Source organism: Macaca fascicularis, chromosome 2 (assembly GCF_037993035.2).
Source record: "Macaca fascicularis isolate 582-1 chromosome 2, T2T-MFA8v1.1".
NCBI lineage: Eukaryota > Metazoa > Chordata > Mammalia > Primates > Cercopithecidae > Macaca > Macaca fascicularis.
This window is the reverse complement of record NC_088376.1, coordinates 135,408,373-135,435,652: the sequence shown is the minus strand read 5'-3', so window position 1 is coordinate 135,435,652 and position 27,280 is coordinate 135,408,373. Positions and strand designations below refer to the sequence as shown.

Here is a 27,280-nt window from a genome sequence, read left to right as displayed (position 1 = left end):
CACAAGGCCTCTGAAATTGCATGCAGACATTTGTGTGTGTATTTATTTCTGAGTAGGTTGAAGTTTCAACATACAGTCCTTTGTATTCCAGGTTTCACTCCTCGGATTCAGCCAACCACTTGTTGAAAATGTATTCAAGAGAATAAAACCAATAAAAATAACAATACAACAATTAAAAATAATACAGTTTGGTAATTTCCATAGCGTTTACATTGTATTAAGCATTATTAGTAATCTAGAGATTAAAAAGCATATAGGAGGATGTGCATGGGTTAAATGCAAATATGCCATTTTACGTAAAGGACTTGAGCACCCACAGATTTTGGTATCCATGGGGGTCCTGGAACCAGTCTGCACAAGAAAGATTTTGGTTGGCAGCGCCACTGTCCAGGCTAGTCATTGCAGCTGTTGGTCTGAGTGTGGATAGCTACTCAGAACTAAAAAATTTAGAGGGGGAAATCACCATATGCATTACCCTCCCCCACAATCAAACACTTACCACTTCTGTTTTAAACGTGTTCATAGTTAATCTGTGGGACAGTTTGTTCAGTTCTGCCAAAACCTTGTCAGCCGGGGGGTTTGTCATGATCTTAAATATTTCAGAAGGTTAAATAAAGTTAATTGTTATTATGCAAACAGATCAATTAAATTGATAATTATTGAGTATTTTTTTCTGTGCCAAGGCTTATTTTGAATTTTGTGCTTTTGGAAATATTCTTAGTTGAATTTGCTAATTCCTTCAGAGAAGATGGGTCATTTGCTGGATAGGCAACACCTGTTTTATGATTAAGGTTTCAGTGGTTAGTCCTGGTATGTCCTCACTTATATCCCTACCAATCCCAAATATATTTCCTAACTCTTGTTTGAAAAGCAATGGATTTAGCTCCGATTGACTGTATTTGTTGTTCCCATGAGATGATACTTCGTATAAGAGACTATTGATGTGTTTGAGTATTCTTGAAATTTTTCTTACTAAATGTTATGTTTGGGATGTGGAAACATACTGAAATAATATGGTGTTGTGGGTTGCTTATTAAAAATAGTTGAGTATGAAAGGAAGTTGGTGGTTTTTTTGTTTGTTTTTTGTTTTTGAGACAGAGTCTTGCTCTGTCACCCAGGCTGGAGTACAGTGGTGCGATCTTGGCTTACTGCAACCTCCGCCTCCCCGGTTCAAGTGATTCTCCTGCCTCACCTCCAGAGTAGCTGGGATTACAGGTGCGCACCACCACGCCCAGCTAATTTTTGTGTTTTTAGTAGAGACGGGATTTACCGTGTTCTCCAGGCTGGTCTCAAACCCCTGACCTCAGGTGATTTGCCCGCCTCAGTCTCCCAAAGTGCTGGGATTACAGGCATGAGCCACCATACCTGGCCATAGGAGGAAGTTTTAAACGTGCTTTTTATGACTGATAAATTTAATGCAGGAATACCTTATTTAAGAGGGTAAGTCTCTTTAAAGGACACTTGGAGAAGATGCTTTGTTATTGGTCATGGATGGAACTCAAAATTGTGGTCTGCTTCTGAAACAATTATATTCTCAATTCTAGTGTGTTGCTTTAAATGCGTGTGTCTCCCATAATGAGGGCTGGGTGCTGGTGTGGAAGACACAATAATAGCAGGAACCATGGACAGCTGCTAGAGTAACAGGTGGGACACTGTCATTGCTGTAAACCATCAAAACAGTGGCAGGAGCTGTATTGCGTAGGGCAGCTCTGAATACTTCTTCAGGGAATCTCACCGTAATAGCAACCTAAAGTAATCAAAAGAAGAAAACATTATTTTCCATGTAGTATTAAATGATACAGGGTCTATAGAATACAGTTTTTAAAAACTAGAATCAGTGGTGGTGCTCAATAAATGTAGTGTGGCAATTAAGGCTTTTTTTCTTTTGGAATATTTTTTATGTAGCATCCACATTCTGAGGCATATATTTGTCTGAAACTTGGGGGAAAATATATTTTTCTGATTTCACTAAGACCAAAGTTTTTAAAACTTGAATTTGCTTTATTAATACATATATACAAGTGTGTAAGAAAAACAAAATAGCACTTGTATACTTTTTCTTCCAAGTGTCTGTTTTACTGATTCCAACCTTTTTTTCCTCAATCATATTGATGAGAATGTAGGACAGGTATTTTCTTTGTTTTAGCAGTTGGGAAAACAAGCTGAAGGCTGTGGTTCGTTCTTACAAGTCATCTGCAAATTAATAAAAGAACCAGGGCTAAAATTCCATTTTCTTAACATCTGTTACTCTTTTCACTAGAGTTACATGCAGATTAAGAAATGCAAGGGCCGATCACGTGGGTCATCCTGGAGTCCCAGCACCTTGGGAGGCCAAGGCAGGAGGATTCCTTAAAGCCAGGAGTTTGAGACCAGCCTGGGCAACAAAGCAAGATTCTGACTATAAAAAAACAAAACAAAACAAAATTGGACACAGTGGTATGCACCTGTACTCTCAGCTACTCGGGAGACTGAGGGAGGAGGATTGCTTGAGCCCAGCAGTTCAAGGGTACAGTGAGCTGTGATCACATCACTGCACTTCAGTCTGGGTGACAGAGCAAGAGCCTGTCCTAAAAAAAAAAAAAAAAAAGCAAGCAGATGAGCTCTAAATATTACTATGATGTGAAATCTTGTTGTCTGATCTCAAAATCTATTATTCCAGTTCGCTGAACCCCTTCAGATTTTGGTTGTCTCATCCAAAGTGCAGCATATCCATCCATCTCTCCTTTCCAGTCTTGTCGTTTGTCTTCTGTGTTTACTTCCAATTCACCGATTCTACAAACCTTTATGCAGTGCATACACTCTTACTCATCTAGGTCAATGGTTCATTTTTAAGAGGTGGTTGATAGTACCTTCTTATAAAGCTGTTTAGCTTAGAGTAAAAAATACTTTATTCTATTACTCTGCGCCAAAATTTGACAAGTAGCTGTCTTTACTTTCATTCTCTTCTGAGTTCTTGTACCTCAATTAAGACATTCTTTGGGCATGAAACTCAGCGGGCTTCTAGTTTATTTTTAACTTTTAAAAATGGATATAACTGAAACACAAGAATAGAAATAATCTCCTTGTTCATCACCCAGCATCAACAGTTTGTATATTGGCAGGCCTCTTGATCTTCATAAATACTGTATGGGCTTATTGTTTGTGTTAAGCCATCAGCTTAACAGTGCACTTGTATAAAAGTGCATTCTGGGCAAAAAATTGGCTCCACACCATTAGTCATTGGGGAATTACAAATTAAAATCACATTGGGATGCTACTGTACACCCACTTTAATGGCTCAGATTAAAAAGACTGACAGAACCAAGTGTTGTTGAGGATGTGGAGCAATTGGAATGCTCATCCTTTGCTGGAGGGAATGTAAAGTAGTACAATCCCTTTGAAAAAGAGTGTGGCAGTTCATTATAAAGTTGAATATATACTTGCCATAAAGTTAAACATATACTTGCCATAGGCGTTTTAGCCAAGATAAATGAAAACATATGTCTGCACAAAGACTTGTTAATGAATGTTCATTTCAGCTTTATTTATAATAGTGGCAAGCTGGAAGAAGCCCAAGTATCCATCAACAGGAGCCTGGATAAACAAAACACATAACAACATGGATGATTCTCAGAAATACTATGCAGTGAAAGTAGCCTTACACATAAAGAAGAATATATACTGTATAATTCCATTTATGTGAAATTCCAGGGAAGACAAATCAAATCCATAGTGACAGAAAACGTCAGTGACTTCCTGGAGCTGGGAATGGGGATTGTCTAGAAGGGGCACCGAAGAGGATTAAGAGTGATGATTATATGGTTGTATATGTATGTCACAACTTCTTAAAACTGTACACTTTATTGTATGTAGATTGTACCTCATTAAAATTTACCCTAGGCAAACATTGGCCATGTCAGTAAACTGCAGCACCTATTCTTCTTCACCTTTTTTGTTTTTATTTTTGTTTGAATGGCAGGTAATCATTCACCTGTAAACAAGCAGGGTGTAATTTTGGAGGTACCTCTAGTCTTTAGTTCTATTCCAGCTGTAGGGAGGGCTGGATAGGGTCAGAAGTAATGGGATTCTTTGCTGCTTTCTTCTACTACAGGCTGTTTGGGTCTTCTTTGGAAGATGAAGCTTTGGCTCTTAAATCCTTATTCCTGGGCAGGATAGCTCCAGTTTCTTTCAGAGACTGAAATATTTTCCTCTCCCTTCCCCACAATCCCAGAAAAACATGTTTTATGTTTTAGAGAACACTTTGTCTAAACTAATGAATCTATCATTATTTCTCCTGATATTTCTACTTTTGGTCACAAATTGTTTGATGCTTAAGTATGTCTTTAGAACACAGCAGTTTCCCACTAGCAGAGGTATTCGATTAGTGATATAAATTAGTTTAAAACTCTGAGAAAATATATTCATAATGATATTCAGACATCCCACACCTAACTTTTGGTGTTGGTTGTGCTGTCTGGAATATAAGGCTGATTGGGATAGGGTATAATGATATATCACTTCACGTGACTTACTGATTAGAATGTTGTAATCCTTCTTTAGGTGGCCTGTAATGGTTTTCTTTGAGTACAGTGCTTAGGAATGTGAAAAAGTCCAAGAAACATTTGTTCCTAAAAGTCTTCTAGACTTTTAAGGGTTCAAAAAAGGATGAGGGCTTGTCGAAAGGAAATAGGGACTGGGTGCTGTGACTTACACCTGTTATCCCAGCACTTTGCGAGGCTGAGGTGGGCAGATCACTTGCGTCCAGGAGTTCAAAACCAGCCTGGGCAACGCAGTAAGACGCCCCCGTCCCTACAATTAATAAGCCAGGCATGGTGTGATGTGCCTGTATGTAATCCCAGCTACTCAGAAGGCTGAGGTAGCAGGTTCACTTGAGCCTAAATATTTGAGGCTGCAGTGAGTTTTGATCACTTCACTGCATTTCAGCCTGCTCAATAGAATGAGACCCCGTCTCTTTTTGTAAAAGAAGAGAAAATAGGAGACAGCCCGAAGGAGGAGCTCCTGATGGCCAAAGCTGGAACAATTTGAGCAAAAAATGCTCAAATGAACATTTGACAGTTTTCTGTTTTAACCTATAGGATAAAATAAGTATCCATTAATTCATATTGATATAAATAATTGAGTAAATATGGGAGAGTAGAGACAGTTCTTAAAGAAAAATTCCACTTAATAATTATAAAAGGAAAGAAGGAACTAGAAAATCACCATTAGGACAAAAATACCACCACTACCAACAGAAAGTTAGAGATTTGTGCCGAATCCACATTTGGATGCTAAAATTAATATAAAGTTTCAGGAGAAACAGCTTATTTATATAGTCTCAGTATCTCTGCCAGAATATTTATTTGAAAGACAATAACTTTAAGGTGGAGAAATATAAAACATCATCATGAACCCTTTGATGTGATACACTGAGGAGGGCACATCATTGCCATGGCACGACCTTCATTCTGATCATGAGAAAACATCAGACCCAAATTAAGGAGCATTTCTGTGAAATAACTGACCAGTCCTCGAGAGTTTCAGGTTCATAAAGGACAAAGGCCAGAAAAATATCAGGAGGAGCCCAAAAAATGAGAAATAAGAACAGAATGTGATGTGAGACCTAGATAGGATCCTGAAACAGAAAAAGGACTTTAAGTGGGAAAACAGGTGAGGTTCAGGAAAGGTTTAGTTAACGGAATTGTACAGATGTTAGCGTTCCAGTTTTGATCATTCTGTGTTTATATACGATAGTAACATTAGGGAGAACGGGGTGAGGGGTATATGAGAACTCTACTATTTTTGCAACTTTTCTGTAAGTCAAAAATTAGTTAATAAAGCATCTAAAATTTCTACTTCTAAAAAGGCATTTGAAAAATCTGTTTTGTCTTTGCAAATTAGTGAATCATTTTCAGCAAGTCTTTGCAGAAAGTACACTTACAGGGAGGGTATCTCCCTCCCTCTTTCCCTCTCTTTCTCCTAACAGGGTCTTGCTCTGTCGCACAGGTCAGAGTGCAGTGGTGCATGATCACAGCTCGCTGCATCCTTGACCTTCTGGGCTCAAACAGTTTGCCCACCGCAGCCTCCTGAGTAACTGGGACTGCAGGCATGTGCCACCACACCCAGCTAATTTTTTTTGTATTTTGGTAGAGATGGGGTCTTCCCATGTTGCCCAGGCTGGTCTTGAACTTTGGGGTCAAGTAATTGGCCCGCCTCGGCCTCTCAAAGTGCTGGTATTACAGGTGTGAGCCACCACACCTGGCTTCCTTCCCACCCCCCTCAAATAAAGGCATTTCCAAGTCATTTATGGAACATACAGAATCCTCACCTTGTTGGAAACTTTTTACAGGTGATAAAAACTGGATTACACTGATGCCAAAGGTAGATAATTTGGAGTGGAGTACTAAATTGAAAAGCTTTTGTGTCAGAATGATTACGGTCATGCAGGTACTTCCACGTATGCAGTATACAATCCCAATTTTCAAAATATCCCTTTCTTAAAGCTAAGATTTTAGGTAAGTCTGTAATTGGAGATCTTACTAGTAGTGTGAGAATTTCACTTGATGCCACAATACTTGGGCTTGTGATAACGTAGTTTCTCTGAGGTTAGAAAAGCAGGCGTATTATGCCCTGCTCTGGGGACTCAGTTTTACTACCTATAGACCTTTTCTGTTTTGATAGAGAAACAGAAAAAGACAAAGAGCATTCCTAAAGGACTAGATTCAACTTCCTAAGAAGTTTGTCCTAGTTCCTTGTTCTAAGATTTTTAAAAATCATAGGCATTCTAGAGCAGATTGCAAAAGTAGCTTTTTTCATACCAGTATAGGTGGGACATGTTTTGGTAGTTGGGCTATTTGAGGTAGGAGGAAAGGTGGAGGGTTAAGGGGCATGTATGTAATCTGGTGAAGGAATTGGAAAAGAAACGCTTTGGAAGGATACCTTCCTGATTGCCAGGTTCATAGGATTGTCCTCAGGCCTTATTTGTTAATAGCTTTTAAGATTATTTTTAATATTATTGACCATTCTTTCCTGGAAAATCTTCTTTCCCTTTTAAAATGGCATCTCATTCTCTTCGTTTTCCCCTCTTTTACTGGCTTCTGTTCATCTCCCTTCCTTCGTAAGGTTTGGTGGAAAGAGCAGAAACTTAGGTTAAACTCGACTTGCACTAGTCTCGTTTTTACTGTTGGGTGTTTGGTTTATTTAATAACTTCAAGAAGTCATGAGGATAGTGAGAGGTGATGTATGTAGAATGCTCAACACAGTGCTTCCTCATAGGAAACTTTCATTACCTGTTAATTTTCTTACTTCTTCCCTCTTTTAATGGGGAGCAGTTCTATCTCTGGGTAGATCTTTATATTCATTGGGATCTCTCTTGTCTGTCCCTCTCATGTATCATATACATTGAGATCTCTCTCTCTCATATATATAGTATCCCCAAAGAGCTCAGTTCTGAGGCTCAGAGAGAGACAGTTAAGTGTATCATTATAATACAATGTTATGCAACATGCTGATGTAGCATCTGCTGTCTGCACTGCATTATACAGAGGACATACACTCCTGCAGCCAGCATTAGCTGACCTACTGGCAAGAAATTACTATTTTGAAGCAAGTTTGGGGAGTATACATAACATTGAAAAGGTTGGTACTGTCTCAGAGATGTTCATCATCTAGTAGGGAGACATAGACAACTAGGGTGATAAATTATAATGTAGAACCTTAAGTGGTGGAGGTATGTCACGGTGGTTTGGGGACACTGAAAACCTGGCCACAAACTTACTTGCCAGGAGAAGTTGGGAAAGAAGTGGCATTTGAGCTGGATCTTAAAGCAGGTATGGGTTTTATTGAAGAAATGTGGAGAAAAAGGGCATTGCAGAAGCTAAGGAATAGCAGATAAGAAATAAAACAAGTGGTAAAAGGTATCTTCTGAAAAAGATAAGATAAAGTTTAGTGTGACTTGAGCTCCTATGAATGAGAGGCCTGGGACAGTGAGTGTGGAGAAAAAGCAAGCCGAGAGAAGTGTCTGAAGAAACTTGTGAAGAGCCTATATATCATGCTAGGGAGTTAGGATTTTATTCTATTAGCAGCAGGCAGAGTTTTAATCAGAGGAACAGGCAATTCACCTTTTCTCTTTAGGCCCTTTGGCCTTTAGCATCATGTATAATAGCTAGAGGGAGGACTAGAAAAGACCAGATAGGACCTTATGGACATAGGAAGATACTTAGGTCCTGAACTAGCACAGAGGAAGACAATGAAGATGAAAGGTGAGTATAGGAGATTAGAGAGTCCTTTCTCAGGTTTCCTTGGCATGTGAAGAATGAGGGTGAGGGGAGAGTTCACATACTGGAATATCCCCAGCAGTGTGTTCCAAACATAATCATCTTAACTAATTGATGCTGAATACATTAGATGATACACATTCTGATACATTTTTTAAAACATCATTTCACCACACTTGCTTGAAAAGTTCTTTGGAGAATTTTGCTTAGGTAAGAAAAGTACTCATGAGTGGGAGCTGTGCAGAATTAAGTTTTTATGTAGAAATACTTATTAACACCCTCTGGTTCTTCAAAATGAAAAGAGTACAGAATGAAAGAATTGGTTAAGATTTCCTGACAGATGTTTTCTTTAGTTAGAGTGGACTTTGATACTTGCATGATTAATTTCTTAGGCACTAAGATGTGCCTGCTTGGGTGTGTTAGGATGTAGTACATGACTGTTGATAGCCTTGAAGTTTCTCCTCTTTATTCAAGTTTCTATTCTTATGCAAATGTGTTCTGGTTATTCTGATAAATATTTCATCCATATGTAAAAAAATATGACCAACATTTTAAGTTCAAAGATCACTATTTAAGTTGACATATGAATTCTCATCTACCTGTGCCACTCTGTGCCCTCCCAGCCCCCAGAAAAACAAAACCATTTTTATGGAGTTGAAGGAATTATCAAGCTTGGTGCTAGTGTTTCTAGTAATAGACACTGGTAATTTTAGAGTCTTCTTCACCTTCACTCATACCTGATTTTTCAGCCATTTGACCAAGTAAATAAAGATACCCTAAAACTTTTCTTCCCTTACTCAAAAGCCATTTCCTTTCCTTAATGGAAATAAAGACCATGATTACCAGAAATGTTTGAGGTATAGATGGTATTGTCAGAGTTGTAATTGTATAGAGACCATCAAATTGTCTTTCCATCTGGCGAGAGAAGAGTGATCACACGTCTGAATACAGAGATAATATAGTATCAGTATACTCAGTGTTCTTGGGATTCCTCTCCTTATGTCCTACCCTTTTATAGCCCCTACCAGTCAGAACAGTGAACACATATGCAGATGTCTTGTGCAGGCATCTTTTGATAAAACTGCGCAAGAGAAGTTCTCTTTGTTCTAGATTGCCCTCCCATATTTGCAAAAGTTTCTACTCCCTTATATTGTATTCCTGTAGTTAAGGTTAGACAGTAGACCAGTGATGCTCACCTGGGAGTGATTTTTTTTCTTCTGGGGAACATTTGGCAATGTCTAGAAGCAAATTTGGGTGTCATAACTTGAGAGAGAGTGGTACTGCTGGCATCTAGTGGGCTGCTAAACATTCGCCAATGCATAGCACAGCTCCCACAACAAAGAATTATGGGGCCCAAAATAATGAATAATGCTCAGATTGTGAACACTGCAGTTAGTGAAGTGTTGAGAATCTTCTGAAGTGATAATGGGCTTCAAGAAAGTTTTTAATAACCAGTAACGTGATTTTTAACAACCACTAATAGAATTGTAAAGTATTAAAACCAATAAAGTTTTAATAACCAGTAATTATAATAGATCTCTTGACCATGAATGAATTTGTCAGGGCTGTTATTTTGTATTATTTAAGTTTTTGTTTTGTTTTAAAGGTTAGATTTGAGGGAAACCTTAAAATTTACCTTAGTTTAGTTGGAATCTTAATTTGATAGGTGAGGAAACTAACACCTGAGGAGGGCAACTAGTTAAGTATTTGTTAGACTGTGGCTTATCTAATAGCTTCTGTCTTTGGTAAGTTACTAATTCTTTTGTGTTTTGCAAGTACCCATGTTTGTGACATGAACTGTAATTTCAGAATCATTAAATGCATTTTAAATAGGATCTTTGACAGCTTTAAAGTAATTTGCAGAGCAGATTGGATTGCTTTAGTGTAATGTTTCTTGGAGAAAGACTTGATTTGTCACATTTATTTGCATCTGAAAATGGCGTTTGCTTAGAGATTCTTAGTTTCTGGGATTCATCTTCATCATTGACATGGTTTAGAAGGTACTTTTGTATATCATTTTTGGTGGGGAAGAAGGAACAGTCATGTCTAAGTCACTAAACCAACGATATGTAGTTTGTAGAAGGTTTGTAAAAGCATGATGTTTATTTCTCACTTGCATGAGTTACTAAGAACATAAACTGCAAACTTGCCTGCACCTCAAGAACAAATACTTTATTTAGTTGTCTTTATTAAATACTCAATACAAGTGTCTGAGCTAAAGGAACCTTATAGATCACTTACTGTAATCTTTTTGTCAACAAAGAAATTGAAGTTTGGAGAGATTATCTAACTCATCCAAAGTCACAGACTTAGGGTTCCAAGATAATATGAAAGCAAAAAGGGGGAGGTCTAGATAGCCCTTTCTCTAAAGGGCTGTGTCCCAGCTTGTATGACAGGGCAGACCCCATGTAAGACAAAGGTCCTCACCAGAGGTCTGGGCTGTTGGAATCTCTTGTGTTATATCTCAGTCGGCCCGTTGGAAAATGAACGTGTATTCACACACATCCAGAATGCACAGCACCGTGCCTCTGCATTTGCTAGGCACTTGGAGAAGTCTGTTGCATGAGTTTGAGAACGTTAGTCAAAATGCTGAAGGTGAAACTGAGATGGAGAGGAGGTGGCATAAGCCAGAATGCCGAAGATAGAGTTGAGATGCGAGAGGAGATGGCACAAGAAATGTTACATCTCTGACGCAGAGAGTAGGGTTGGATGTCCACGTAGGCTTTTGCTCCTTCCAGGGAGTCAGGTGAGAAGTTTGCCTCTACCTTGCCTGTAGTTGTAGTACCCGCAGCTGCTGTGGTGCTCACACTGCCTCAGATGGGACAGTGATCCTGCAACACTACTAAACCGGATGATCAGCAAGCAAAAAAAATCTTTTACCATAGAAGAAAGTTTGTGTTGAAAATATGGAATGGAGGTATCAAAAAGAAATGTAGCCGTTTTCCAACAAAAGTCCATTTTCAAAACGATTTAGGGAATGCTTTTCTTTACATGATACATTGAACTAACACATTCTTTGTTAGTGGGCATGTTCTTTGGAGAAGGGCTGAGGGAGAGCTAAAGGGACTATTTATTATGGGACATTTACTTAAAATATTTGAATAACCACAAATAAAATTCTGTTATAGGCACCACAGGAGAGAGGAAATGGAAGGAAGCCAGCTTTATAGTCTATGGCTTAAATACTTGAAGCCCACTTTTAGAAAGTTGTTCTAGTGTTAAATAAGTTTAAGATTTTTCTTTATTTTCAAAATGTTTCCAGCAATTGGAGTCAATGCTGCTTTTCACCTTTTTTTTGAGGAAAAATTTAAGCCTGAGAAGTTGCCTTCTCAAGACTGTCTCTTTCTTGACCCGTGGTGCAGTAGAGTCGCACAGTCCAATATTTGGCATGGTGCTGCGGTGGCCGTTCGCAAGTGTTTTGGTCAGAAGATCTCTTACGTTTCGTAAGAGTATTAATGACCCCAAGGAGCTTTTGTTCATCTTAGTTATATGTATAGATACTTCCCATATCAGAAATTAAAACTAAGAAATGTTTAAAACATGAAAATATACAAACTCTCAGACCAGTGACGTCAGATGTCATTGCTTTGGAAAGCTCCATTGTAAACTCTTGAAGAAAAGAAAGTGAAAAGGCAAGTAATGTTTTAAAATTATTATGGAAATAGTTTTGTTTCGTAGATCCTCCTGAAAGGGTCGTGTGGACACCCAAGAGTCTCTGGATCAACACTTTGAGGCCCACTGGGCTGAGATAACTGTTGCTGCCAGATTGATTTATAAAATAGGTCTTTTGTTTCCAAAAATCAGAACCACTTTTAGCTCTTTTTGTTTATTGAATATATGTTCCTGAGTTGGAGAAAAGTTATGGTGTTTTCACCTGTTGGTGCTCAGGTGAAAGTCTGTTTTCAGGACATAAGAGACATTTTAATATCCAAAATGAAAATTTAAGGTGAAGGAGAACATTTCAGAATCTGCTGTTAATTAAGGTAAAGATACTTGTTAGTCGTGTTGGAGCCAGTTCTTTCTAACCAAGCTGTATCTGGTGAGAGTTTGTGTAACACCATGTGTGGATATTGTACAATTGAAGTTCAGTGGCCTTCCCTAAAGGCATCCTCTTTTAAAAGGGATTTCTGCAAAACCAAAATTCTCTCTGAAATATGCAGAAAAACTGGTAGCTATGTTGGTGAGGCTCCTTAGTGCTGCTGTTGCTGTTAGACAGCATAATTAACTTTAGGATGCTAACATATGCGAAGGATTTATGTCTCTAGAACCATTTCCCAGGGCAGACTTACCAGCTTCTTTCACTTGTAAATCTTTCCACTTGCCTTCCAGTATATCTGAAGAAGGGTGGCAGACACATCTACGGCTGGAAAAGTAGTGTTTTGGAATGTATATATTATTTTTACAGGGAGTTATCTTGTGGATTATCTATCTACATGTCCTGTTACAAGAGCTAAGTGAATGGTACCTAATTTCATCCTCATTTCATCCTGACCTCAGCCCTGTGAAAGTAGGTGTGGCCTCATTCTCATTTCAGGTAATTTACCTAAGCTCAGTAGCAGGTCTGGATAAAGTCCAAAGGCTGTCTTAACTCCAAAGTCTATACTCTTCCTTTATACTATTCTGTTTCCCTATTACCTGTGAAGGTGACGGAAGGAAAGATTAGGAAGAAAGGGGATGACTTGAGTTGTGAAATTTTGATAGGATTAAATTTGAGGGAAATTTTTAGTTTTCTAATACAGAGCAGAGTGATTCTCTTGAGTCAAGGATGTATGTGGGAAAGAGTAACCTAGAATGGGACTAGGACCTCCTTCAGGTCACCTAGTAGCTCCTTGTAGATGGGCCAAAGGATTTGAGAAATGGAAGAAAAATGTTTACGTGAAAGAGGAAAGTACTATTTAAGAGACAAAAGAACTGCAGAAAAAAATACTGTTTGGGAAGCAGAGGGAAATTAATAATGTCCTGCAATGTATGATCTTGGTAAAGTGACAATTGGGTTTTTAATTACTCATATTATAATGATGGTTGGCTTCAGTCAAGTCATGAGGTCATATAGGTTCCTTGGTATATAAAAAATATAATGGAACAGAGTATATGAGTTAAGCGAACAGAAAACAAATTGTATTAATCATCAAAGCCAGAGACCAGTAGTGTTTACTGGACAGTGCTGTTGGGATAAAACAACTCCGATGCTTTCACACTTTAACACTGCTTTCCTTAGAAGTAAATAGATACGTTGCCCAACTTAAACATGGATTGTATTCCACAAACATATTTGCAATTTGGTTATTTACAACTTGGAATATGTTATCTTAGACAAGTCCAGACAAAGATTTAGCCTCAGTATGGCTTTAACAAGGTACTTTTGCAAAGAAGAAAAAAATCTTGTATGCAGTTTATAAAGCATTTTCACACATGTGGCCCACCTAGTTTCCTGCAGTTGGATTTTACTACCATTCCTATTTTGTTTTCAGAATGTTTTAGTCGGCAGGTGTTACAGAATAACAGCTGAGTTGTATACTTCGGTAGGTTCCAAGGTGGGATATATGCATTTTGGGACATCAGTAATATAAAAATTCAGTCATTATTGGATGTGGTAAAATCTGTCCTAGCCAACCCAGTCCACATGTGTGTGTCTATACAGTGTACATGTATATGACCTTCTGGATGTAGGGACAGGAAAACAGGTCATGTGAGAAGGCTAATTACAGTATCATAATGTGACCTATCATAAAGAATCCTGATAAAGAGTGCATTCAGTGGAGAGACTTGCCCAGAGTTGTTAAATTCTTGAAGCTGCTTTCTTAGACTAATAGATTGCCAAAGCAAGGAATGGTTAGGGGGAACATAAAAGCAGCATACAAAGAACTCAAGGGCTCGATGTAAGCTGATTTGATGAAGGCATTTTGTAGGTTGTAAGGAACTGTGTTAATTGTAAAGTACCTTTTGTTTGAGATGGATGGGTTTATTGTCTTAATTCCACAACCCGTGGGTATTTTAATTGAAAAGTGAAATGCCAGGTGGAATTCGGAAGGTGAGCAAAATGGACACATGGTTGATAGTTTATGAAAAGCTGGACACATAATCAAGGAAAGGATGCAATTTATTAGAGACTCTTCTTGCTCTTTATTGCCTGAATCACAAGATGGCTTTGTCATCTCCTTGCTTGTTGTGGTAGCTGAGATCCAGAGAAGTATGTGAGAAATGAGCAGTAAGATCTCACGTTGCACAAGAGGAAAAGGAAAAGAGTAGTACACAGGAAAAATGCCTCTTTAAAAAATAACTGTTTTACCTGTGCTCCCTGAAAGTGGTATCAGTACACATACCAAAGCAATCCAGGAAAGGTGTCTTGTTTTCTGTTCTCATTTGTGGTTGTGTACATTTGAACTCTCTGAAGTTTTTCCTTTCCAGACACTAAGGATGCCCCAGATAAAGATCTGCTTCACTTTTTATAGAATGGACTCTTCTGAAATGTTAGCTGCTTAAATGCAAATAAATATTTTCCTGATGATGTCTATTATTGTAGTTTCATAGCACATTTTCATTTATATGCTACTGAAATGGCAACAATAAACCTGTAAAATATTTCAAGAAGATACCCTTTTCATAAGAAAATACAGTCGTGAAGAAGACACAAAAAGCTTGTTTGCTAAATTTATGAGGGAAACTGTTTACTATCTTGAATCTCTGGTCATTTTTGTTTTGTTTTGTTTTGGAGATTGGTAGTGCTGGTGGTGGTGATTGATTGGTTTTAATTTGAGACTTAGACACCAAAAGCTGTAGGCCATGGGCTCTGATCTAACATTTACTGCTGTATTGTGAAGGTGTTTACCTGCTTGTTTAAGATTCGTTGGGGAAACTTGAATAATCTCGGAGACTAAGCTGTCAGCTTCGTATTGAAGAAGTGACTTGCCACAACATGTTGAAAGTTTTGCCCATTAAATGAGTGCTATTTACAGTGTGTTGTATGACACTTAGAAGACTTCATTAAGCAATGTGAATTTGTGGGAAGTCACTATTTCTCACCGATCAGCAGTGTTAAGTATCATAATATGGGTTCATTCCTTAGAATGTTCTAAAGGCAGTGGAAAGCAAGGAAAACAGTCTTGCCTGTTCCCCCGCCCCCTTCTCTTTTCTTAAAGACAACCAAGTAGTTCCCTTGCCAGAGTAAGGCATGGTGAGGCTAACAAAGGTGGCAGTGCTGTTCTCAGGGAGGAGTCTAGCTAAACGGTAACTTGGACCTGAGTTTTTCAGTCCCTAGTACCCTCATCACCCTTTTCATCTCACATTGCCACCCCTGACACACGCACGCCAGGCTGAACTCTTCAAAGGCATCATTGTAGAGTGTTTAAGGATACCTGAAGATAAGAGGAGTCCATAAAGAGTCCAGATGGAGCTGAACCTTGGATGAATTTCTTACTGTTTCTGCTCCTCAGTCTTCCTAATTTGTAAAATGGAGATGACAGTTCCTCCTTGAGGGCATGTTGTGCTGACTCTGACTTCTTGATGTGCCTGTCCTCTGATAGCTTTGAAAAGGTTCTGCCTCTCTCCCATGTTAGGTACATTTGTAATGTTTAACCTGGAGAGCCTGGCACAGCATCCTAGGAGTGGAGTGTGGGAGTGTGCATAGCTCTCAATGGAAATTGGACTTTCTCATTCTTCCACTTGCCATGCAGCGAAGAGAGTATTAGCCTAGAAGTGGGGAAGGGGACAGATTGCAAGAGCCGCCAGAACATCTCTGACAACGTAGCATCTTTATATGGGAGGGCTCAGCCTGGTGGCCTTTGTATTTTTCTGTTCATTCGCCTTCTAAAAGGCGAATTTCCCTACCTCATCCCCTGCTCCCCAACTCTAGGAGTACTGTGGCATTTGTTGGGAGAACTAGTTTGAAAAAGCAGTTACACTAGTTAAGATGATAAATGCTTGCCTGTTGTTGAGGGATTTGGGTGGGGAAGGGGGCCAAGTGATGGTTTAAGAGTTAGGTTGTCACTTAAGGACACATACAGGACGTTCGGAACACAGCAGTACTTTTCAAACAACACAGGTGGTTTAGCAGATGCCCCATTTTTCTTGATAATAACTAGATCCCGAATAGTCTTGCATCCTTTTCATTTGTGAAATTTTGGTTTGTTGACCAACAGAGGGAAAAACACTTCACCATACTAGTCAAACATTTCATTAGGAACGAGTGAGACTTTCACCCAGTTGTGCTTATATGTTGCATTTTAAGAGGACTTACGGCTGAAATTTACCTTTTGTACATACAGACTTCATCCTGTAGATAACCAGATTGTGTTGCGTGCACTGAAGAATTCTGAGTGTGCATTTGCTGAACTGTTGAATGATATCAGTGGCAGAACCATTCAGAGGGCACCTTACCTGTTGTCTACAGTGTGCCAATAAATATTCCTGGCAGATGGGCTGTGTTTTAGGGAATAAGCCATTTTGGATAAGCATGATCTCTGGGTAGTGGAGAGCTGCTTCTTTTAGGCATGCTATATTCATGCTATTAAGAGTAATTTGTGAGATGCAAGTAAATTTCCTTTTCTCTCTCGTTCATCACCTGCTCTCTTTTCTCCTATACTGTTAGTGCCTGCTACTCACCAAACCAGGCACTGCTTTTGATCTCCATGGTTCATTTAATCTCTTTTCTGATTTCTCATTTCCAAATTCTGCTCACGACCCCTACACTACCTCTGCCATGTTGCGTGCCTCCCTGGGAAGGGAGAGACCAACTGAGAGAACTTCCTCAGATTGTCATCTTTTCTAGTAAAAATGTCACTTTATCTTTACCTAGCATCCCTCTCATGTCTCAGTAGAAAGTGTCCCCATTCCTTTCCCTAGGCCTTTTGTTTGTGTTCTTTCTCTCCCTTTGACCGATGATTTAACCCTTCTGTCTTGCATGCCCTCCATCGTTCTCCCTTTTTGATTGTACAACATCATCCATGACACTGTTTCCTACAGAAATCCTCCTCAGTTTGCTTGGGTAATGAGCAGAGCAATCCCTTACTTCAGCATCACAGTTCTGAGGTGAGGAAGAGCTCCTGTGCTCTTCCTCCGACAACCTTCAGGCTCTTAATTCTTGCCGCCCTGATCCCACATAGGAGAGTGATCCCACTCTCCTAAAAGTCACCAGCGACCTCAATCTCCAAAGCTTAGGCCCTCTTCTCAGTTTGCATCTTACTTTGTCTTTCTCTGTGGTGTTCATTTATTCATCCAGTAGATAATTTTATTGAGTACCTAGCACTGCCTAATGCCATGATGACAAAGATGATTAAATGTGGTCTTTGCTATGGAGTAGTATACAGTTGATTGACAGGTACAGTGTAACGTGGTAAGTGACAACTTTTATAGGTTGTCCCGGAGTAAGGCAGGCTCCTCCGTCTCAGATTGGGTGGGCCTGGTGATTAGGCTGAGATTTCTCTGGGGCCAAGCACCTGGCTTACCTTTGCTTCTCATGTTTAGGATAGTCTTAAATTGGTGTTCAGGTGTCCTCTCTTGTTCTTGGATCGGATTTCTCTGGCGTAAAGTACCCATATTGGCTTAATTGAAACTCTTCATCAGGGTGTAGTTTCTCATAGTTTGAATGGTTTATTCACATTATTAACTCTGGCTACATTATTTCATTTTAACACCTGAATATTGGTTAATGTATGGTAGTTTATTTTAGCACCAATTTAAACTGTTTAGTAATCCCTGTAGACAGCTGATCTGTGTCCCCAGTGAGTGCATGTGCAATGTCTTGTAGTGGTCATTATTTTTTTAAGTATTAACACAATCATACTTCCTCTTTAAAAGGAGTAAAATGTGTTAGAATGACTACTGCTGCTGTTAGAATCTGTGAAAAAGGGAAAGTCACCTTTCACCTAGGGGGTCCTGTGTGTTTCTTGGAAGAGAGGGGCTTAGAGTAAGTACATGCCCCTTCTCCAGGGCGCTTTCACATGTGTTTGAATCCCTTGTCACTTGTGATCCAGGCTCAGGTAATACAAGGTTTCGTGGTATGCCATCCCATGACCAAAACTTGTGTTGCTAGAGACCAGTGGTAAGCTTGCTCTGAGCTTGCTCCTTTTTTCACAGTGTTTTCTTGCAGAGTCATGACCAGTTCTGAAACACTCAGAATATAACCAGTTCCTTCAATGCTCAGATTAACTGTGATACTGTCATGGCATGAGCATCTGTCCCCACCTCTCCTGTGGCCCCTGTCAGCTATATCATAGCCACTGCCCAAGAGGTGCTCCAGTCACCACACTTATGGCTTAGGGAGCCAGCATGTCATGTACCTAGTGGCTCTCATTTTGTTTCCTGGTAAAGAATAGCAAAATTGGCCAGGTGCAGTGGTTCACACCTGTATTACCCCAGCACTTTGGGAGGTGGAGTCGGGTGGATCAGGAGTTCGAGACCAGCCTGGCCAACAGTTTGGTGAAACCCCGTCTTTACTAAAAATACAAAAATTAGCCAGGCATAGTGGCAGGCACGTGTAATCCAACCAAGCTACTCAGGAGGCTGAGTCAGGAGAAGCACTCGAACCTGGAAGGTGGAGGTTTTAGTGAGCCAAGATCGTGCCACTGCACTCCAGCCTGGGCAACAGAGTGAGACTCCACCTCAAAACAAACAAAGAATAACAGCGTTAGGTAAGAATGCAGCAGCTTTGTTTTGGGTTTTGTTTTTAGGTTTTTGTTTTCTAATCCTCCACCACTGACTCTCCCATTGATGAGTCAGACTTGGTCTGTCCAGTTATTTTTCTCCAGTCCATTTCTCCATCCTGGGGAATTGGAGAGGGAGCTATTGGATCTAAAGGAGACTGTTACATTGTGGTAGCCAGTTGTTTTACTTGGTTAATGAACCATTTCTATATTTGTTTTCCATCTTAAACTTGGAAAGTTTATTATATTGTAAGTATCTGTCTAGATGGGAATGTCTTGGAGAATTAATATTATGTAGAAATAAAGCATAGGCATTCCTCTCTCCCTGTCTCATTTAGGGCTGTGAATGGTCATGCATTGTGAAAGTGTTTGGCATCTCTTAGAATTTGTGAACAATAGTGCTAAGAGCCAGTGTCAGTTGGAGATTGGCACAGACATAATGGTTTATGGCACAATGAATGTGTCACTTGTGTAAGATTTTTTTTACAGTGACTTTCAGTCTTCGCTCCCTTGGGAGCTAGTATGAGCTATAGTTACCTTTATTGCTCTATATATGTTGTCTGTGCCAATCACAGAGCTGCAGGGGAGCAGAACAAGTTGGAATAATTAGATTGAGGAGTGAATGTCACACTTCTAATTTCATTCTCTTTTCAAGGGATTACTCGTGTCCATTTAATAAAATGAGATTAACCCTCTGCAGCAGGAGTATTTGAAAGCTGTCAGTCAGTATAATCTTGACGGCTTGAAAGAAGTAGTGTTCTCAGCACTCTCAGAAACACTGTCATGTTTTATTGGCTCAAAGACTATTTTACTGCACAGGGATGTGTATGTTAGTGTTATCACTTGTGAATGTATCATTTCCTTTGAAAAAGGAAAAGTTTAGTATCCATACTAAATAATCCATACAAAATCATGCAGAAATAACACGAACCATATAATTTAGTTTTGAGTTGTCAGATATCAGTAATAAAATACCCAAGGTATTGTGAGACCAGATAAAAATGTTAAAAAAAAAATTATAAAGCAAATAGTGATATATATTTTTTGAACATTTTAGAAAACCTCGGATCAATTCTCAGCTGGTGGCACAGCAAGTGGCACAGCAGTATGCCACCCCACCACCCCCTAAAAAGGAGAAGAAGGAGAAAGTTGAAAAGCAGGACAAAGAGAAACCTGAGAAAGACAAGGAAATTAGTCCTAGTGTTACCAAGAAAAATACCAACAAGAAAACCAAGTAAGTTTCTGGTTAACAAAGTACAGGATATTACTTTGCAAGTGAATTCAAGATATCTTCTAAATGCCTGTTTTTTGTTTGTTTATTTTGTGTCTCCCTCATTTAGACCAAAGTCTGACATTCTGAAAGATCCTCCTAGCGAAGCAAACAGCATACAGTCTGCAAATGCTACAACAAAGACCAGCGAAACAAATCACACCTCAAGGTACTCGAAAGCTAGAATGACATACTAAATTACAGCTCTGATTTACTTAATCGTAATCATGAACCTGGGGTGGTTTTGTGCCTTGGATTTGTAGGCTAGTAATTTTACAGTGGTCTCAAACTTTGCTGTCTGTGCTTGTTGGATTGATTATTGCTAAAGCTGAGCAGCACACTTTGTAGTCGGCTTTGGCATGTGCGGTAGGCAGTTCAGCTTCATTGCCACAGTGTCGTGAAGTCTTGTGTGTATTGATGACATTCTGCCAGAAGCTGTTTTTGATCCATAACTTATTTAATTGGCTCTTCCCCTGTGGTGTTGCTTCTAGGCCCCGGCTGAAAAACGTGGACAGGAGCACTGCACAGCAGTTGGCAGTAACTGTGGGCAACGTCACCGTCATTATCACAGACTTTAAGGAAAAGACTCGCTCCTCATCGACATCCTCATCCACAGTGACCTCCAGTGCAGGGTCAGAACAGCAGAACCAGAGCAGCTCGGGGTCCGAGAGCACAGACAAGGGCTCCTCCCGTTCCTCCACGCCAAAGGGCGACATGTCAGCAGTCAATGATGAATCTTTCTGAAATTGCACATGGAATTGTGAAAACTATGAATCAGGGTATGAAATTCAAATCCTCCACCTGCCCATGCTGCTTGCATCCCTGGAGAATCTTCTGTGGACATCGACCTCTTAGTGATGCTGCCAGGATAATTTCTGCTTGCCATGGGCATCTGGCCACCAAGGAATTTCGCACCCTGACGATTACTCTTGACACTTTTATGTATTCCATTGTTTTATATGATTTTCCTAACAATCATTTATAATTGGATGTGCTCCTGAATCTACTTTTTATAAAAAAAAAAAAAAAAAATCTGCTGTGCACAATTTTCCATGTACATTACAACTGGTTTTTTGTTTTTGTTTTGTTGCGGGGGGAGGGTTGGGAGGGGGAGGGAACTTTTATTTATTGTGTTCACAAACTCCATCCTTTCAGCATATCCTTTTAAGTTTAGTTCTTTCTTCCAGTTATACTATGTACTATCAGTTTTGATATAACTATATATATAAAAATATAAAATTATATATAAAGGGTTATTTGAAACCAATCCATGGCAACGCTGGTGCTTGATACACTGTGAAGTGAATACAACATTGAACAGTTACAGATCTGGGACAGTCCCTTCTATGAAAGTGCTGAAATTTAACTAAAATCAGTCTTACATGAAGTATGTTCCAATCCATGTGGGAACTTGACTCTCTCATCTGTCTAAAGAATACTGGACGATATAAAAATATATATTTTTTAAACAATGTGATCTCAAATTTAAAGACTGCTCCAGATAGCCTGCATTTGCAATGGAATAACTGACAAATCACAAGTGGTTTAGTTGGGGAGGGCTTTGATCATTCAGAAGTAACTAAACTAGCTCCAGAATGCCAAGTATTCGTGTAAATTATGGTTACATGTTATCATTTGCTGTTCTTACATAAGCACTCATGAAAATATGGTATTCTGTAACTCGAATTCCATCCTCCATTTTCCAGACCTCTACTCGTGTCTGAGGTAAATCTAGAAATTGTTTTAGTTTTAGGATTGAAGCGGTCTATAAACTGTATTTTTGGTCCATACAGGAAGCTGTCCCTTGTTTCTGCTTTCTACATGACATTGCAGTGGTGGTTTCTGTAATTAAAATTTGTTTGCCTCATGTCCCTTCGTCTCATAAACCTTCACTCTACCGATTCAGTTGTGAGCATTCTTTGTTTTTCCTTCTCAGAATCTACTATGATTTGTTTTACTGAACAAAGGTTATCAACCACACATCTAGTCCTGACATGGAGCTTTTCAGTGTTTGGAGACGTTTCTCAATCTCCTGCTGTGGTAGGAACTCCAGTGGTGAACGGCTTGCGCGCCTGCAGCCAGAGTTGCAGGGAAAGCTCGTACTTACTGCGAGCAGCATGTAATCTTTTTTCTTCCTGGACGTAAAGATAGCTTGAATAAACTGTTCTATTTCATTCTCTTCACTCTTTTTACTGTCTTGCAAAAAAAAAATACTAATAACAATAGTAATGAAAGACCACTAATACAATTCCACCTCTCCTTATTAAAATAATTTTTTAAATTTTGGTTTTGCTGTTGTTTGGATGTGGGGTCTCTCTTCTATTTGACTTTTACATTTAGATACAGAGTTTGTAGTACTTCAGAGACATTTCAAGCATGAGAATTTGAGGTTACCTCTCTTTATTTGACGTTTAGGGACTCAGGAGGGCAGCCTAATTTGTAATGAAGCACCACATTTTGGTGTTAAAATCCTGGTTTGCTTAATAATAGAAGTAATTTCTGTCTGGAGGCAACAAATAAAAAAATTAACAGCTTGAATTGAGTAGCCAACAGGAAAGGTTCCTTTCACATTTACATTAAAACTATTCTGTAGTCACTAATGTACCATAATTTAAATTCTTTTCTCAAAGGTATAGATTATAAAGCAGTGCCATTTGTTGCTGTGGTCCTATTCTCAAATGCATGGACAATGTTCCCCCGTTTTTAAAATAATGCTTGTGTCTGGGATGCAAGCTACTCTTATCTTTTTAAATACATTTTTAAGGTATTTATTAATGAACCAAAGGAAATCAGATGCTTTCTGTAGGCATCAGAATATATAATACATAGTGATTTGACTATGAATTTTCAATCCACATTTTAATATTAGTGGGATATTGCAAAGACATTCCTTCTAAAGTTTTAATATTCCTTTTATTAAGGGTCTCAGGGAGGGTAAATTAGTCAGCCATATTTATTTTCCAGAGGTTTAAGGAATTGCTGTTTTTAACTTTTTTAAAAAAAAAACTTAAATGCCACCAAACTCCTGTAGGTTGCACTGCTTTTTGAACCAATAAGTGTTGGTATGCACTTTGTTCAGACACACTGTGTACTTTTTCAAAAACTAGTTTCATGTAAAGTGATTGGACCCCATAGATTAGTGGAAAAAGCTGATTAACCAGCTACTCATAGGCTGCTAATTCATTCATGCCAATGTTTTGGTTTTTCAGTTTTGCCTCCGTGATAAATTAAAGAATGGGGAGGGGTGAAGGAAGGGGAGGATTGCTTTAGAACAAGTGGCATGAAATTACCATCTTCATAGAAACCACAGCTAACAGTGGGAGTTATCTAAGCAATCAGATGTTATAGGGCCAGCCCTTTAGTTGCTGTGGTGTATTCTGTTGGGTAGTGAGGTAGTAGGTACTTTATAGACTTTTAATTTTGGAAATTGATGACATCCCTCAGGCATGTATTCTGGAAATGGAATTCCTGTAACTTCCTGTGTCTTCAGTTTGCCCTACAATTAGTAGGCAGCGTGTAAAAACACTAGTGTAGATTATAAAGATATATATTAAAAGAGGACCAGAAATACTTGGTATTCAGTGGCACAGAAAGCAGGTTAAACAAAAAGCACAGTGTTATGCTTGCAAGTTTCCATTTGTTTTAATACCACGCAATCTTTTACACTGGTGCGTGTGCACGCACACAGAGCTTACCTGACTTTGCTCTGCTTGAGTCATGCAGTTAAAAAAAAAAAGACATCTTGACACCCACACAATATTCTAATCAAAACCTTTCAGTTTCAATCTGGATATTTAAAAACATTGGCAGAAGCTTCTGTGAGTTTAGTTCCACTAAGATGTTTCACCTGCCTTATCAAGACCATTCTCAGTCTACTTTTTTAAGCTACCGTATCTTAAATTATTGAAAATTTATTAATTGCTGAATATATAATAACCTTTGCTTGTATGTAACCGGAAATGGTTTAAGAGCCAACATTTAGAGTATGACAATGGAGCTGAACAGTTTTTAATGCGCAAGCAGTTCTGTTCTTGTGTATGACTTGTAACCTTAATTTACTGTGTAAAGATGGTTACATTATTTCCTTAGCTTTGTTTGTTGGAGACAAATAGAGAATGCTTGTTAAGTATGTCAAAACAATCTTATCTTGTGAATTTTTGTTAATGTATTATACGAGCTATATTTTTCATTTGCCCAGAAAGACAGCTTGTATAACGCTTTTGGAAGTTTCTGCTCTGTAATGTCTTTAGAGCTGACAGTCTGTTAGGTTTGTTTTTTTTCTTCATGCTAAAGTGTCAGTTGGTGGTTTTGTGAACTGGTCAAAAATTCACAGGTCTTAAATGTTTTGGGGGAAATTTATATTGGACACTGCTCTTTGTCTAGCAAATAAAAGATGTTAATATATTCCTGTTACTGGCATGTGCACGACTATGTTATTAGAAGCCACTTTATCATTTTCCTGCTTTAAATAGAAATGTCTATTTATGAATTCTGCTTGTAGTTTTTTCACAAATAAAATAGTAAAATTTACATTGGAAATCTCTATTTTTGTGTGTATAGATTTTAGCCTTTAGAATAATAATTTTTAACCTGTGGAATATTTCCAATGTGAATAGGGAGCTCACTTTGTATTTTAGAACTTGTTTATCAGAAGCTGAAGTAGCTGGGTGCTTAAGTACATGCCTCAACGATGCAAAAGAAGACATAATTGAGCAAAAGAATCACCAAAATTTGGAAGAAAATGGACTGCCTCCTAAGTGTAACCTTTGAGATAAATTGCAATAATGTAAAGGAAGGAAATGGGATTTAAGGAAAGAAAATGGAGATAATGCCAAAAATTGCTAATTGAGGACTGAAAATCCTCAGAAGACAACCCCTGTCTCTGGCCAACTGGAGTTTAGGTCAACTCTGTCTCAGAGATGTGAATAAAGAGTGTTACTAACCTAAAAGCCACACAAGCTCACTTACTGCCCCATGCTAGGGAGACTCCTGCCTGCTGCTGCAGGTGCTGAGGCACACCAGTCTATAACCTTCCAAAGAATTAAGAAACCACTTAAAACACGTCAAGATCCATCCCCGATTATTTTGTCCTGGGTCTGCACCTGAACTAGCGCCGGAAGGAAAAGAGTGTAGATAGCGCAGGATGTTGAGCTGAAAATGGGTCTGTTTTGATAAAACAGCAAGTTCTGTTCTTCGTCCTCATTTTTTAGTACTGAACATGACCCAGGTTTGGCCCCTCAAAAGTCTAGGAAAGGATCTGGAAGGGCTGAAGGACGGGGATTGGATGGGGTCTCTGATGTTTCCCATAGGCCATTTTGGATACAGACGTGCAATCTGCTAACCCCATGCCCCTCTGCTTGCTTTTGTGCCTGAGGAGTTCTCTGTGAGGGCCCCCACTGCTGGTGGCCCTTTGGAGGAGGATGGGAATTGTCTCCCTTACTAGGTGTGGGCCAAAGCAAGCACTTGGCCTTTACAGGGGAGGCACAAGGAAGAGTCATTTCTTACCAGTTGTGTGGACGGAAAGGGACGCAAAAAGGTTTTCTCTAGTCCTCAGCCAGACTCTAGTGTTAACACCAAGTGTCCAGACCCCGTATTGAGAAATCCCATGGCTAGAATGTGACAGGATCATGGAAGCAGCTCTTGCTCAATTATTCTTGATCAAGGGTGGAGTGGCGACTTCAGCCAGCAAGGGCCCAGGCTTGTGCTCTCTGATTTCATAGCCATGCAATGTGGAAATGGAAACCAGCCAGACTCCACCTTGGGCAGTGAAGAGAACGTAAGGGACGTCCACGCCCCTGACCTCCCAGCGGTTCTGGAAGGCCACTCCTAACCTTCAAACCATAGCAAGGAAGGTTAGAGCAATCTTTGTGTTAGGATCAAAACTCCTGAGAAAGGTGTTTGCTAACCACTGAAGGAAGCCCACGGCCTGTCTTTAGGGCTTCTGTCAGGAAAGTACAATGGACGTAGACAACTAGATACTGCAGGAGGGCTCTGATTTTCCGAGACAGGATCCTAGGATGTGTCTAGAAGCCTGGGGAGTGAAGGTAGATATGCAGGTGTGATGTTCTGCCTGATAGTGCCTCTCTCCAGGCATTAACTACAAGGCTGGATGGGGGCTCACTACAAGACATCCAGTCCCTAAGCATGATCCTGTCACACTCTAGCCATGGGAAGCACTGGTGCAACCCATTTGCCAGTCCTTCCCTGGACGAAACCCACCCCAAAGAACTGGGAAACCCTTCAAGGCAGTTTTTAATGAACGCTCCAATTGTGGAACTGCATGAATCCAAGAAGGCCAGCTGAAAGGCTTGGAGGAGTCAGGAAGGAAGAAAACTAAATATCTAGCACCCAACTCTTCAAAGAGTTCAACTTCCTGTTGAAAACAGGGACAGACCAGGGGATTCTTAGGGAGGCCAGTATTGAGCACTGTAACTTTAAATGCAGCCCTGAACCCCAGACCTGAAGCCCTGCCAGTGTCTTACCCTACAGGCCAGACCAGGAGCTACTTGCCCAAGTTGTCCCACTGGTTCTGTCAACCCGGGACTCTCAAATAGCAGAGTAGAACATCACACGGATATGATTCCTGGAAACCACAGAACTAGGCGAGACTCCTACCTCTGACTGCCTGGGTGTCCTTGGGCAAGTCAGCCGACTGGGCCATTTCCCTCAGTTCTCAAATAGGGATTAGAGGTGTACGCGCTCCTGCTGTGTTCTCTGCTGCAAGGAATCATGGCGCAGTGCCGCCAGAGGTGGGTTGTGTGTTACCGTGTTTTTAATAACGGGGAGCAAAAACTTTTTCTGAACTTTCATTCTGATGCTTCACTGATGACATCGGAAACGAAGAGAATTTGTTTTGTGATTTATTGTGTTTTCAAGTTTTAATTCATGAATTTTCCTGTACTAAAACAAAGAGCAAAGTTGGTTAAAGCCTGCATGTAAATAAAGTCCAGTGGGATTTTTGACACCTGCTTGATGTTTCTATGTCTACAAACAGTGTTGTAATGGATACGACCTTTCATCATTAAACATTCGATTTTTTAAAAATGACGTTTACTGTCCTGTTGTTATTGAAAAGGTAAAAGTTGAAAGTTAATGGGAGAAGTAGAGACATGCAT

The 27,280-nt window shown here is 39.5% G+C and overlaps 1 protein-coding gene across 1 annotated transcript in view; it reads left to right on the top strand.

The window, feature by feature from the left end:
• The window catches only part of RYBP (RING1 and YY1 binding protein), a 71,702-nt gene extending 47,007 nt beyond the window's left edge, over positions 1 to 24,695 (top strand). The window contains exons 3-5 of the mRNA XM_045385878.2: positions 19,953 to 20,129; positions 20,236 to 20,334; positions 20,657 to 24,695. Of these exons, the coding sequence (XP_045241813.1) occupies positions 19,953 to 20,129; positions 20,236 to 20,334; positions 20,657 to 20,909 (529 nt within the window). The 3' untranslated portion in view covers positions 20,910 to 24,695. The remainder of the gene's footprint in view (positions 1 to 19,952; positions 20,130 to 20,235; positions 20,335 to 20,656) is intronic.
• Positions 24,696 to 27,280: the final 2,585 nt, after the last annotated feature.